At 52.3% G+C, this 15,610-nt stretch overlaps 1 protein-coding gene across 5 annotated transcripts in view; it reads right to left on the bottom strand.

Moving 5' to 3' along the window:
- The window catches only part of Lgr6 (leucine rich repeat containing G protein-coupled receptor 6), a 116,636-nt gene that overhangs the window by 62,302 nt on the left and 38,724 nt on the right, over positions 1–15,610 (bottom strand). For all 5 annotated transcript variants that reach the window (XM_036202523.1, XM_036202524.1, XM_036202526.1 and 2 more), the window contains exon 4: positions 15,407–15,478. In XM_036202523.1, coding sequence (XP_036058416.1) covers positions 15,407–15,478 — 72 coding nt within the window. The remainder of the gene's footprint in view (positions 1–15,406; positions 15,479–15,610) is intronic.

Genomic DNA, 15,610 nt, shown 5'->3' with positions numbered 1-15,610 from the left:
TAAAAACCCCGCAGTTGCTTCTACGTATCATGGTCCTTGGTTGGTCACTGAGGCCCGTCTCTGTAGAGACAGATCTCCTATACCCAGCCTTTTTGCAGTAAAAGACCATCTGGGCTGGCCTCATAGCAAGCTGCCGTTCTCCGACTGAATGCTACTCCCCTGTACTCTACCCACCCCCTCCCCGCCCTTTTTGCTGCCTTCCCATTTTGCCAAGCTCTTCCTCCCCTCCCAGCAAAAAGCTATTCTTTCCTCTCCACCAGTTCAACTCTTCCTCCTCCTTCAAGAGCCAGCACGGCACAAGCCACACAGCTGGTGGCCTACAAATGTTAGCCCCTCCCTGCCCCACTGTATTCCATTTCCTGTTAGGCATCACTCTGTCCTGGCATGAGCTATCTGTGAACGTGTCCCCGAGTCTCTTCTTTAATGACAAACTCCCTGGAAGCGGGGGAATCACAGTGAAGATGCTCAACACAGCTCTCCCCGGAGAAAGGGTCATGGGAGAAATAACCCAAACACGCTCACTGCAGGAGTAACTGACCCTGAGAGGGAGGGCCAGCTGGGAGATCAGGGCTTGGGAAGCATCTGTCTTCCTTGGAATAATCTAGTTTTCCATTCAAGTCCTCTTAAAAGACAAACAAGTCTAGGGCTGGAGAGATGGCTCAATGGTTTAGAGCACTGGCTGCTCTTCCAGAGGACCCGGGTTCAATTCCCAGCACCCACATGGCAGCTCAAACTGTCTGTAACTTCAGTTCTAGGGGATCCAACACCTTCACACGGACATATATGCAGGCCAAACACCAATGCACATAAAATAAATATAAATAAATTATAAAAAATAATTTTATCATTATTAATAAATTATAAAAAATAATAAAGAGGGGCTGGAGAGATGGCTCAGTGGTTAAGAGCACTGGCTGCTCTTCCAGGGGACCCAGGTTCAATTCCCAGCATCTGCATGGTGGCTCACAACTGTCTGTAGCTCCAGCTCCAGTTCCAATGGATCCAACACAGACATACATACAGGTAAAACACCAATGTGCATGAAATAAAAATAAATAAATTGAAATATATATTTTTAATAAAACTCTTTAAAAAATAAAGACCAGTCTATCTAAAAAAAAAAAAAAAAAAAAGACCAGTCTATCTCACTCTAGCTTCACATAACCAGAGGTTTCTAAATTGCCCAAACCATTATGCCATAGACTCTGTAACCCACAGGAGATGCTGGCACTGAGTGAGACAGTGCTGGGGACCAGGGGAGCAGTGACTCGAACCCAGGACCACCCCTTCCTGTGCACGTAGGGTGTTCCGGTGTTGTCCTCAGTTTCTCTTCTCATCATCTCACTGGTCTGCAAAAACGACCTCTTCGTTACCCCCGGTTCACAGACTTCAAAGCCGAGGGTCAGAACGTTGACATAATCTACGATTCTTTTCCAGAAAAAGACAGAGCTGGCTTCCAAAGAAAAGCTTTCTCCTAGAAAGACCCTATAGAATCCCACAGCATTTTGTCCACTGAAAGAGGACATCTGCCCGGGCTTCAGAACTCGAGGAGCCTGGACCGGGTCTCCTGGCTGGTGAAGGGCTGCATGAAGTGGAGAGGGATGAGAAACGGCTGGGTACAAGATGGACATAGCGCTCACACAGGCCGACACTGCACCTTTTCTTCCTCTTTCTCCTTAAGACATGGAGCAGCTTGGGCACAGTCAGATTCAGAAGACTTGTCAGGTCTTACTAGGAAGAAGGAGGAGCCAGGACGGATGCCATTTGCCCTAGGCTGGACATCTCAGTGCTTTCAAGGCTTCCCAAAATATTACCCTTTAGTGTCCCAAGTCCCGAAGACTGAATCCAGATCTCTAGCTAATGCCCACCCCCTCATCCCTCCCCTCACTCTGAACTCTGACACAGGCAGCTGTGGCAGATGCCAGGTCCAGCAGGACATTTGGAGCAGCTGCTGTTGGCTGGAACAGACTCTCACTATCCCTTTCATCCCCGAAAGTGTTGGGGTCTATCCCGCAAAGCCCAGAACCACCACCACCTAGCTGTGGATGCAAGTGCCAAGACTAAGAGGAGAGAAAAGTTTACAAAGACAGGTCCCCTGGCCCGGGTATTGGGTGTTCTCCACGTGTCAGGTGGGCCCAGAACCAGGTGGAGCCATCCTGGGGGACTTCCTGGAGGAGGCAAATGTGTAGTAGCGAGAAGGAGAGAAACAAGATGCGGCAACCTGAGAAAAGAAAACTTCGTAGCTTGAGAAACAATTCAGGCAAAGTCTTGGAGGCAGAGGAAGATGGGTCTAGGAAAAGGAGGGGACAGCTGCCTTTGCCCAGACATCTATCAGAGAACAGGAACGCCACAATGAAACGCAAAGGAAGGTTTGCCCCAAGCCATCGGCGCTTTTTATGTGGTCTCTAATGAAAGGCGCAGGTTGCCTAGCTGGTGCCATGGGAGCCTTGGGGGCACACTTGAGCAGATCCTGCCCAGCCTCCTGACAAAGGACAGACATGAGAACCCCAGGGTGAGCACGCTTCCGTTTCTCCATCGGCACCCCCATGCACACAGCACACTGTTCTCCCTCTCTGGTTCCCACGCCTTCTCTCTTCCATCTTCCTCCCTTCCCCCCTTCTCACCTCCTCTCCCTTCCAGGTGGGGCCCACGTACCCCAACACTCCAGATGTTCTAAAGGAGTTTCATTCCTAAAGCCCTTCAGACCCCCAGGTTAGCAGATGCGTGTCTGAGAGGCAGGTTAATGGGGGCCAGGAGAGCGGGCTGGAGCTGGGGCTGGGGGCCGAGACAGCTGCCTTGGCCCAGAAGGCCCAGTGGGTCCCTGAGGAGCCTGAACAGCTTCATTCTTGTCAACGGCAGCTGACAGAGCAGGAAGGAAAGGGGGCTAGGCTGGACGGGGGGAGCATCTTTTGGGGAATAGTGCCTCCTGGCTCCCTGGCCTCATGGATCTGGAAGCTTCTCTTCCTTCCTCCCACCCCCACGCCAACCCAGAGCTCTGGAAATGAACACCCCAAATAGTCGGCTTTCACTATTTCTCCACAAGACCCTGACTCTTCATTGTAGGAAGATGTCTGTTGCCCACAGACACTGACTGACAGCAGGAACCCAGATTATCCTCAAGTGGCAGGTATCTCTAAATAATGATATCCTCGGCTCTGAGGGCCGTGGCATGGCATTCTCAAAATTAACAAGTTTATTGTTTTATTTAGGGCAATGCATGTTCTAGCGTGCAGCCTTTCACAAAACACTATCAGATGGTGGAGGCCCTCCCCCACCCTCTACCCCCACCCTCGCTTCTCTGGCACAGAGCTCAGCCCAGACTCCTCCACGGCCATCTGCTTTGCCTGCTTTGGCTGTGACCTGCATCCTGCTTGGGACAAGCACACGCTTACCTGCTCTTCTCCTGTCTGGGCCCTGTCTGCTATCCCACCTCCCCAGAGAGTGAAGGAGGTCAGGGAAAATCTGTGAACCCTTGTTCCCTCCTCCTTCCTCAGAACCACCCACCTACCACGTGGTCCAAGGAAGGATCTAGAAAGTGGGAAGGGGCAAATAAGTTATGGTAGAAAGTACATGGTCCCAGGACCCAGACACCCCTGAGTTAGAGTTTAAGCCCCAGGTCTTCCAAGCTGCTGCCACTAGGCAGATGACTGAACATCCCCAATCTTGCACTTTGTTCGCTAACACACGTTCATACTGCCGCTTTCCCAACGGAAAGGCAGTCTGAGCCCATAAGCTCTTTCCATTTGGCATCAGCTCCTCTCAAAACTGAGCTGTCATCAGAGATGTTTTCAAGGTGTCCTGCCTGCCTTTGTTGACTGGGGATTGGGGAACAGGGCACCTCTGGCAGTCACTTAGAAAAAAAAAAAAAAAAAAGTCAGGCATGGTGGTGTACTCAGGAGGCAGAGGCAGGAGGGTCATGAATTTGAGGTCGCCCTGGGCCTACACAGGGAGACTTGGTCTCAAAAATTCAATAACAACAGCAATAATAAAGACACACAGTCTCCACCTGAATGGAACTCAGAGAAACACACGGAGAATGGAAGGCAATGGTGAGTCTCAGGCGGCTATCCTATGCTGTCACAGCACAGTGGGATGAACCCGAGGATTAGCAAAAGCCTCCTGCAGCGTGAGACATCCACACTGCCCTGGAGGATGAGCAGGTGGGAGAGCTGAGAAGGAAAAACAGGAGCCAGTGCCCCAGGGAGAGCGACAACAAACTGTAGAAGCAGAACAAGCCCTCTACCACAAGCCGGAAGTCCGGAGCCGCGTGTGGGGTTCCGACTGGGAGTCGTGGGAATTTGCGCTTGGTTTTCAGAGTGACACTGAAGAGTCTTAAGCGGAAGCGATTTGCTTAGATTTGTGTTTCAAGCCCCTTTTGGCTGCAGTGAAGGGCAGAGGGCTCGTTCAGAATAGAAGCGAGCGGCCAGCTAGAAAGCTGTTACAGGCAAGGGAAGCAGGCTCGTCACAGAGCAGTTGGGACGGACAGTCACTGGAACCCAAAGAGTTGGATGCATTGGCGGTGTTAGAGTCAAAGCTGATACCCAGTTTCCAAACCAGGGAAGTAAGTGAACGGTGGGATTGCCTGGAAGAGAGGACTTAGAAAGGCAACGTGTGGAAGGGAAGGTGGGGGACTTACTTTGGGAAATGCGTGAGGCCCTTCTGGGCCCACCTCGCAGAGACTCCACTGGTCAGTTCAGTGGACCCACCTAGGCTGAGGAAGTAGAACCCCCTGGGAAACATCAGCATGCAAGTGGGCGCAGAGCCCACAGGCAGACATGGGGCTGTCTAAGGAGGACAGGCTCCAAAGAACGGTGTCCCTTAGAGGATGGACTGGGGGAGAGCGGTTTGCAAAGAAGATGGAGGAGTGGCCAGGAGCAGGGAGAATGGGAGAGTGAGTTTTAGTAGCAGCCAAGGGCAAGAGCTAGAGAGCCAGGGGTAGAGAGCATGAGCATAAAAGCTCTTCCCCTTCGGATGGTCCAGAGATCACACTGTAGGCAGCACCCCCCCACCACCAAAGTATGAAGAGAAGAGCGGTGGGCGGCTGTGCAACAGGCCCTGGTAAGTGGACCAGGAGACCCGCTGCTGAATGAAGACCCAATGAAGGCCTTGCCATACTGGAGATGCTCAGAGTCCCTTCCTCTCCCTTTCCCGTCTCCTACTCCACCGATCTTACCCTGACGGTAGTGGTTTGGCGGTGAGAAGGATGGGGCTGAGGTCACCACTCCTGAAGGTTTTCTCTGGCCTCCGGCCCCAGAAAAATGCTGTGCTCCCCCTTAGCCAGCAAGATGAAGGCAGCCCGGCCTGAAAACACATCTGGAGATAGTTCTTTTAGGGCACAAGGGGAGGGTGGCAAAAGCTTGGGGCCACAGTGCCCATCTCCCCAACCCAGAGACTGCTGAACCAGAGGACAACAGACACTCCTCATCAAGGGCTGCCAGGCCCTTCCTAGGCCTGCATCTTTCTGCTGCAGCCACCCACAGTAGCTCATCTTGCAAACACTATGACCTTTCACTCCTCACCTGCCCCAGCCCAGACCCCGTCCAAGAGTCCCAAGTTCTCTGATACAGCCTCCCCACCCCACCCTGCCCCGCCCCACCTGCTGGAGCTGTTGAAGGGAGAGTTGGGGGAAGGAGTTGGCTCTAAGTCCCAAAACAGGTGTCAGCACTGGTGAGGGTAAGGAAGCCACCTTGGCAAGAGTCCACGGATAGGGTCACATTCCAGAGCAACTGATCTTACAGCCAGCTAGCCAAGTGGTCACACAGGCTCATAAATAGTTCATCCCTTTTCTGAAGGAAAAGGGGGGGGGGGACGGAGACTCTGGCCTGGGCTCCTTCAGTGATTTCTGGATGACACTGGGGATGCTCCGCCCTCTGTACGGCTCAATTTCCTCACCTGAAAAGGAGTCCTGTGGACTGCTGACCTTTCTTTGCTATTCCTGTGGCCCCAGGTAGGCAACCTCTATCCATGCATGCATCTCTGGCTGAGCCACAGCAAGAACCAGGTCATTCTGTGCCTTCTCCGGCTGAAATGTGGGTTTCCACACTACAGCTAGTGGCCACCTGCACTTTTGAGGCTCATAAATGGATGGGAAATTACCCAGTGGTCTTGGTGAAAGACCACTCTTCCCTAGCTCCTGACCCATCTTCTCTCACCAGAGTGACTGGAGGTAGAGGCTAAAGGGCAGCACTAGCTACACAGAGGTGGCCAGGCCACTGCTGTCACCCTTCCTGGAGCCTTCTCTCGCCTCCCCTTTGGGCTGCTCTGAGGCCTCAGTGAGAAAAAAATCATGGGAAAGTGTGAGTTCTGAGGAGATATCAGGAAGATAGAGATATATTTCTCCCTGTCCCCAGGCCAAGTAAGGAGACTGTGACCCTGAATGACCTTCACAAGGATGTTAGCTTCCCCACGCTTTTTTGGAGTTATTGACCACTGGAAGTTCTTCACAAAACCTAACCTTGTCTTTCCAACTGCATCATCCCTCGAGAGTTGTCTAGTACCTCCCACAGCCTCTAGGAAGTTCTACAACTAAGCCAATTAAATTCTTATATTTCCAGCCCATGTGCAGGGGAAATGAATGAGGAGTTCTAAGCATCGGGGACTTTGTATAGAAAGTCCTTAGCATCTAAAAACAGTGGGAATTTGACAGTTGGTGATGGTTGCCGTTTATCTTAACTGAGACTGAGAGGCGGGGGTAAGGTGGCTCCATCAAGCTCAGGGTTCACCACCCCTAAGACCCTGGACAAAAGATGAGAGATTCTGAGGTCACACTGCACTGACCACCTAGAGAGTGGGGGAGGGGAGTCTTGTTAAAACACAGATTCTGAAACAAGAGTTCTGGGTGGTAGTTAAGGTTCTGTGAGCCTTACATGCTCTAGGAGGCTGCTGATGTTACAGGCTCATGAAGCATATCCGGTATCGAGGATGTGGACAGTAATCCCAAAATGGGTACTGAACCAGTCACCAGGGGCTAGTTTCCTAAGACCCAGAGTCCTTGGGATCTCCATTCATGAGGTCTGAGAAGGGACCTCGGATCTCCACTTGGTAAGCTTCCTTGTTTGCAGGTAGATAGTCTCTTAGGATCCCTCACAGCTCAGCTTCTGTGCATCCAGAGCCCCGCTAAGAGTGTTCATAGGTCAGGCATGGTGGCACAGGCCCATAATCCCAGTTGTCAGTAGGCAAAGGCAAGAGAACTATGAATTTGAAGTCAGTCTGACTCTACCTTATATAAAAAAAAAAAAAAGTGCATGGAGTCCAGATCCAGATGAACTATCTGTGATCTTCTCCCTAATGCTGCATTTGCCCATCTGTGAAATGGAGGGCATAGCATCTTCCTTGGAGATGTTTTGTAAGGAATAAACGAGCCTGTGTCTGCACATGCCAAGCCTTGCCACACACTAAGCACCCAGCAAATAGCAGCTCCCAGCGAGACTCATACCATGCACACTCTGTTTTGCCAGGGTTCCTGCCTTGGAGTCAGCCCCCTTTCCTCCACCTGCTTCAAACCCTGTTCTCACGCAGTGGCTTCTCTGTCTCGGGAGTGTGGGTCCAACAGTGTGGTTAAGGGGGAGATGAGGACCTGGGTATCTGACATCTGCATATAAGCCGTGAGCTGCTAAAAGGCAGGACCCTCACTTATTAAGTCAGGGTCTTCTGTGTCGTGCATTACAAGCACTCTACAAATCAGGAAATAGATAAATGGAGGCAGGCAGGAGAAGGAAGGGGGAAGCAGGAAGACAGAGGGGCAGGAAGGAAGTGAAGCCCAGGGAAGAAGGGAGGGAGGGAAGGAAGCGGGAAGCAGGGAGACAGAGAAGCAGTGTGGTGGATGGAGAAGAAACATCCATGGTAGAGTCTCATCTTCTGCACAGACATTTCCAGAGTCCAGGCTGAGGCTCTATCATGGCCTCAACTGCTTAGGAAGGGCTATTTTCCCAGGTGGAGGAGAAACCTGTGCAGGATGGGCAGCCCCCCCTTTGGGCTTTGCTTGAGGGTTCCCTTGAATCTAAACCTAATCTGAGCTCTCAGGCCCACCCCTGGGTGCTCTGGTCTCTCAGCCCAGAATTTCTAAGGGGCTTTAGGAGTCAAGAGTTTCAGTCAGAGACTGTCTGACCCAAGAAGTCCCCCAGCACCACACATAGCCCCGAAACACCTGTAGGAGAGACGAGGAGCCCCTCCCCCTCGACTCTTCCTTACTATGTTTCCCATCACACAGGAGTCCAATGCTGCTCCTGGGTGGCCCAGTTGGAGCCAAGTCTGTTCCAGACTAGCATTTGTGGCTGAAAAGAATCACCAGCAGGTCCCAGAGCCCATCCCAGCAGGGACACTCTCTCGCTGTCTCTCAGGAGCCAAATGACTCATGTTGGGACCCTCATGGGCTGCAAGTGCTGTTCGTCTGCCCACCCGCCCACCTCAGAGCAGCCTCTGGCCAGACACATGTAGTAATCAACTCCCGGAACCCTGGAAGAACCAAACAAGGTAGCATATAATCATGCTGCCTGAAATAGCCGTGCCAGAGAGGCCATCACCACCCCACATGTCCCTGGGGACCCCTTGCTAGGCCCCCTGACACAGCTGGGCCCCAGGGCCCTCCCTAACTAGCACCAGCCAAGTTGGGGTACCGACAGAACTCACCAAATCCCCAGCAGAGCTCGAGGCCTGCCTTGGAGATGAGGACTTTCCTTCCTTGGAGCAGACTGAGCAGCTTCAGGTTGGGATCAGAGCTCTCAGGCCTCAGGGCCTTGACAGTCCTGTCAGCTCGAGGCCTCCCCCTTCCACATCCCTGCAGGTGCAGGCTGTGGTCTGTGAGGCCTCTCCCCCCTCTGTTTGCTTCCTCTCAACTCAGCCTCAGTTAGTCTGTTGTCGTTTCCAGTTTTTGTGAGTGTGCCGTTTCCTCTCATAGCTCAGGCTGGCCTCCGATTCACTACGTAGCCCAGGCTGGCCCTCAGCTCCTGATCTCTCTGCTTTCCACCTGCCCAGTGCTGGGATTGTAGAAGTGTACCATCTCATCCTCCCCCACCCTCAGCCACGCAACAGGCCCATCTTCCTTACTCCCCATTCACAATTTCCCTTGCGAGAGGTGGAAATGAGATGAGATCATTAGAATCCAGTGACAAGTATCCCTGTGAGAGGTGACAAAGAGAAGAGGAGAGGCCCTGAGAAGATGGAAGGCAGACACGGGAGCCACACAACCACAAGGGATGTCAGTAGCCACCAGAAGCTAAAAGAGGCAAGAAAAGCATCTCCCGGGACCTCCAGCCAAGTACAGTCTGTTGGTGCCTGGAGGACTGTGTCCATGTGGATTTCTGTTGAAGCCACACCATTGTGGTGTGTTAAAGTGTCTCGGAAAAAGAAGTTCCCCATATCTCTACTTTATCCTCAGTGGATCAGACTCACTGGAGAACTTGCTGAAGCTCAGTCAAGCCCACCTGGGGGCAGAGGGGCTGGGGCCTAGGAACGTGCATCCCCCTTCCTCTGAGCTCTGTCTTGTTATATATAGCCTAAGGTGCTCTCAGCAGCTGGAACCCTTCTGCCTCTATTCCGGAGTGCTGGTACCACAGTGCCCCACCGAGCTGAGAATTCAGTAGCTAACAGGTTCCCAGGTGATATAATCAACTCTTCTGGACAAGAGCTGGAGAACCATTGTTCTGTGAGCTCTGTCAGTGACTAAGTTTGCTCATTCTCTGCCCACAATCCCTTCCCCAAAGACATCTCCCTTGACCTGCCATGGGATCCTCCTCAGCTTCTCATAACTCTCAGGAGACCCAGGAGAAAGCCTCCTGGAGGGATTGCCCCATCACTATCTCAGGCTTAACTGGCTCTTCTGAGACCACTCAGGCCTCCCCTGGGACCTCCTGACAATTCATAATTTACATATGAATGGAGAGGAAAGTCCTCCTGCCACCCCAGAAAACTGTGCTCAGTCCTGTCCAGTCCTTTGAACCCTCCCCCTGCCCCATGCTACAAGCCAGGCTGTAAGTGGAGCTGTAGACACTAAGGAGGCAACAGCCAGATCCAACAACATGTGCTTGTCCATTTCCATGCTACTCTTGAGAAAGCATATCCATGTGGACATTGCACTTCATGTCTTGAAATGTTTGCTTTTCTTCAGAACAGAGAGAATGGCATGTACTGAGTTCTTGAATATTAGGCACTCCTGGGACATAAAGAGAGAAACCTTCTGTGGAGATGGAACTCCTGGAGTGTCAGTGCACTCTCTAAAAGTATGGTCCCTAGGCGTAACAGACTAGTACCCTCTATCATAAAGTGTTCAAGTTCCTACCAAGGCTGAGAGTTTCAGGGGGCAAAGCTAGTATCATATTGGCAGACCCCAGCTCTTCAGGCTACCGGCATCGTCCTGTCCCATCCTTCTAGGCTCTACTTTAGAATTCCAAGATAGAGGCAGAAAGAGTTGGACCTAGGATCCCCAGGTACCTATGGCAGAACTCAACAGCTCCTGGAACAGGTGACCTAGAAATACCCTGGTCCCCAAATATAGCCAATGCCCCGAGCCGGCCATCTTCCTCTGCCACTCAGACCCCGTCTTGGAGGCAGCTAGGTGCAGTAGATGTGTGAGTGGCTTCCTCTTGGGGCCACCTGAGTTCTGATGGTGGCTCTGTTGCTATAACGTCACCTCTCTGTGTCTCAGGATGCTCATCTGTGGAGTGACGAAGGGAAATCAACAGCAATTTTGGTCCCACAGGAGTGACGTGAAGACTGTGGTGACAGGTGGAAGTAACTATCACATACCAAGTGCCATCTGCATGCTGCTCTTATTAACCTTGCCTGGGGCATTAGTCTGTGTACAGCTGTCCCTTCAAAGTAGGTCATGGTATGGAGGGAGGGGCTCTGTCTTTCCCAGGAACCCCCTCTTACTCCTCAGGGGACATCTGGCATGGAACCGAATGCTTGCTCATTTTCTCCTGAACACGTTCATGTTTTTCCTCTCCCTGTCCAACTCTGCTGCACTCCCAGAGTGCTAGAAAGGTTCATAGGGAACACGGTCACGGCACAGACAGTAAACTGAGTGAACAAGTCTCAGGAGTCATCAGCCACTCCGGAACAGGACCAGGGACCCTATCAGGAAGTCACCATCTCCAGGCAGGATAATCTCTTGAAAGCCTGGGCTGTCCAGTCATGTTATTTGACCTTCCCATCTTGGAGATGGAGAACCCTAGGCACAAAGAGGAGAGATGATTGACAGCTAGTGATAAAGCCAAGACTTGAACCCAAATCTCTGGACCCTAAGGTATCAGAGCTTTGAAAGGGTATTAAAGGGCAGAGTGAAGACCTTGGTTTTGTGGAGTCTGAACCAAAGCAAAATCCCACCTCTGCTCTATCCTAGCTGTTGACCTCCAGCAAGCTACCTAACTTTGATGGGTTTTAGTTTCCTCATTATCAAATGGTCATAACTAGAGGCAACCTGGAAGGGCTTTCAAGATTAGCATAATGGCCATTGCCAAGTGGCTGATCTTGATGATACATACTCCCCAGGGCTTCTAAGACTGGGTTCTTTTCTGTCCGCTTCCATTTTTTTTCCTTTTTTTTCTTGTCACTTCCCAAGATACCCAGATCCAGCCCAGCCTGGTGCTGACTCTGAGAGCTTTGTTTCTGCTTTTCCATGGGCTCTCCCCAGGGCCCTGCCTCACCCTCCCCCCCCCCCAGTTTCTATCTAGCCCCAGGCTCTGCGGGCTTGCAGTGGTTTCTCTTGGCCTGGATTCATGCCTGGTGTGACATGTCTGGTGTGGTTACACTCTCCTCCCACGTTGGTCCGGGAGGAAGTAAGTGTGTGCTGAGAGGGTACTGGGGGGGGGGGGTAGGGTGCCACCAGCCCAGGTGCCAAACCAAATAGCTCATGTGCCACATCCAACTCAGTACATGGCCCCTGGAATGCAGGCTGGCTGCCCCGCCCCCAGCCCCAGTCCCACACTGGAGTCTCCATACCTAGTTCCTGCTCCTTGTGTCTGGTTCTAGCTGGTAGAAGATAGGATCATCCACAGAGCTGAGCCGTGCATGGCTCCAAGAGAATAGAGTCACCCCCATATGGAGGTGTCGGAGGACATGAGCCCCACTGTGCATCTTGCCGGCTCTAAGGAGGGCAGCCCATGCTATGGGAGAGCATGGAAAGATGTGACTCTGGGCCTCCCTGATGCACCAGCTTCAAACAGAAAGCAGGACACTGTCATTTGCTCCTGTTCTAAGGAAGAAGGAGGGTCTTGAATGGTGGCCATCAAAAGAAGGCCTCCTTCACAACCTTTGGAATCCCACAGCTGAGGTACACCTGCAGGTGCCTCAGCAGCTCTACCTTGGATAGCCCCAAAACTTTCCTGCAGGTCCTCATCCATCTATTTATTAGCTGAGGGAAGTTGGTAAGGGAGTGATGAAGAAATCCCATGGTAGATGTCGCACATGGAGCCGATGGACAGATCTAGGACACTGACCTCAGTTACATTTGTCCTTTCAGCCTGCTAACAAAGCCTGGTCTTCCTGTTGCTGTCTGACATGATGGGGACTGAATTTGGTGGGGAGCACCTCCCTTCAGTGTCTGAGGGGTTCTTTCCCAGACTCCTCCACTTTCCAAACGCTCAGGATATAATACCCGCCATTCTGAGTACTCACATTAGATACTTCTTCCTCCCCTCCCCCACATATGCATGTTAATGTACACATGCAAATACATGCATGATTGTACATGCACACACACACACACACACACACACACACACACACACACACACACACCTGCACCCTGGAGACAGAATGAACAATCTCTGGTTTATCTGGGCTGCTGATCACCTTGGTTAAGCCAGGGCTCACGTTCTGCATGAGTCCCACCACGTGCCAAGCTCTTAGTGACCAGATTCTCCTTCTACCATGGTGTCAAAGCCAGAGAACCGGGTGTCGGTGACTCCACCCCTCCCCCCATTCCCACGGTCAGCGGCTGCTAATGCCTATGGCCGTGACAACAGAAGGCACTGTTCCAAGTCTCTCCCGTACCTTGAACTCATCTCATGCCAGGTCCTTGAGATGAGTGGATGCCAACACTGCCATGGTTGTGTGGATGAGGAAAAACAGGATGCAGGTTGAGTAACCTGCCCAGGCCTTCCAGGAAGCCCACGGAGAAGCTGAGGTGGGAGTGTAAAGAAGTCTGCTTCCTGAGTGCCGAGTTTTCAGAGCCCATTGACTTCTCCCTGTCACCGCTGCCCTGCCTGTGCTCTGGCCACCGTCACTCTGGGTGGCCTGGTTATCACCCCACCCCCTTCATCCCCATCATTGCTGCCAAAAGGGGACTTTTCAAAAACATAAACTTCCCTCTGCTGTCCTGCTCAAAGTCCTTCTGTGGCTCCTTCTATCATCGTGGCATCCAAATCCTTGACAAAGTGATTGCCACTTGCCAGACGGTATCATTTGCCCCCCCCCCTGCCCTGCCTACCCTCCTCCCACACACAGTTCAGCCCAAGTCCCTAGTGCTCGCTCAATTTCTTCCCCTTGTACCTCTCTACCTCAGTGCCCTGTGGTCCCTCTGTTCATCATGTCCTTTCCCCGCCTCTCCACATGACTGACATTTCCCAATCTTCAAGACCTACAACAAATTTTGCTGACTTAGTACAGCCTCACAAATATTTTGAAATGAACGAACCAATGACTGGATAGATAGACAGACACTGTCACAGCTGTGAGCAGCCTTCTGTTTCTCCAGCCCTCTCTCGTGCATTCTAGGTGTTCTTTTCAGGAAAGCCCTTAGAGGTGAGCAGGGTACGATCATGATCCCCTCTTTGAAGATGGAGAAACTGAGGCATGTAGCCAAGATCAGAGGCAGGGTCTGAAGTTATGCCTTCTCTAGCAGACTGGTTTTCTCAGGATAGCAAGAGGCCAGACCTACCTGTCTGCCTTGGTTTCCACCCTCAGCTGCCTAAGCAGAGGGGTGCAATGGGGCTGGGGTGAATGCTTTGGACTTACAAGCCGGGGAGCAGGACGCGAGGGAAACTGTGCGCCTAACTCCAAGTGCCAGTCCTGCTCTGAAAACAAGACCTTCAAAGACCTTCAGCAAAAGGTGTGACTCACATTTTTTTTTAAATTAATGATTTAACTTCAAAATAAGTCCAAGTTTTTCCTATGAGTCTGTTTGATGCTTTGATTGAAATGTCAAGCCTCCCCCACCCCATCCACCATGTCTTATTTTTGGCTCTCCCTCTTCTCTTGCTGGTGCCCTAAGCAAATGTTTAGTCTGCCGGCAAGACAGCACGTACAGGCTTTCCTGGCTTTTCATCTAGTGACCTTGGCCTCCCAGGGCATACCGTCTACCTCTCCTGCCGGATGGAGGGAGAGGCTGCTGGGGCTGGAGGCCTAGACGCTTTGGGATGGAGGACAGACCAATGAGAGGAAGAGCAGGGAAGGCAGCTTCTGCCTCCCGGGCCACTCAGCCAACAGAAGCAGTGTATACCCAGGTAGCCAACGAGAGGAAAACCCAAACTCTAGTGGCTGTGGCTAGCTGGCCAAGGACCCTCTTTCAAGGAAGAATCCAGAGTAAAGCCACTTTCTCTATCTCCCTACTTCTGCTCAAGGACAAATCAAAACAGGTTAAGACCACCTGACTCCCACCTCCATGCTCTGGGCAGGGCCATAGCAGAACCTACGTGCAAGAATACTGCAAGCCTTGTCATTGCACAGGCCTTGGTTCCTACAGGCCAAATGTCATCCCTACCTAAGTCCTATCCTCCAACTGTGCTTCTCCCAAATACGTATTCACCCCACTGGATAGATGTAGGTGCAACCAAAAACTTCAACTGGCTCCCGTAAGCAGGTGAGCCACAATGAGGCACCCACAATGTCCCCAGCCCTGTGTTGAGCAGAGCGTGCATACAACCCAATAGGTAGACAAGACCAGCTTCCGTCAACCCTACCCCCTCTTCCCACTCTCAAGGGCGGGCTTGGTCCTGTTGCCATGATTCCCCCCCCCCCTGGGGAAAAGAGGAACTACAGGGCTCCTGGGAGTGTGGGCCAGAGTCTGTGGTCACAGGCCCCTCTCCCCTCTAAGGAGAAGGGAGGTAGGCATTGGAACCTGAACCCCTCCTCCTCCTCCTGAGCTCCAGGGCAAAAGCCAGCTGAGGGAGGAGACGACCCCTTCCTGGTGCTTCTTTGGGACAGTAGTCTCCACCCCACATCCTAGCTCTGGTGGCAGAATGCCAGTGGCTTCGGGACTGCTGCCCTGGTGGCCCTACCTAGGGAGGTTCCGTTCCCACAGTCCTGCAAACACACAAGTGTCGTAGACACATTCTTCTGACAACAAAACCTTCAGGAAACCAGAGCCAGAAGCACCATCTGAACTAGTGAGTAGCCTGCAGAAGGGGGGAAACTAAGGCAGGGCCTGGGGTGTGCCCCCCGATCCGGGAAGGTGGACCCTCAGACTCACAGTGACTGCAGACTGGGCAGCTCCCACAGTGCCTCCGCCGGGATCCCTCGGAGCTGGTTGCTCTGCAGCATCCTGAAGCGGGGAGAGAGGTCTGTTAGGAGGCACTGGGCACTGAGTGGCATGGGGCAGGGGCTCCTCCTTTGAAGCTCCCCTTCTTCTCCTTCTTCAGAGCCCAGAGTTTGAGGTGTAGCCTCCTCCCTGTTA

This window comes from Onychomys torridus, chromosome 11, assembly GCF_903995425.1.
Source record: "Onychomys torridus chromosome 11, mOncTor1.1, whole genome shotgun sequence".
NCBI classification, from domain to species: domain Eukaryota; kingdom Metazoa; phylum Chordata; class Mammalia; order Rodentia; family Cricetidae; genus Onychomys; species Onychomys torridus.
Note: the sequence above shows the minus strand (reverse complement) of the source record. Positions and strands in the feature narration are given on the sequence as shown.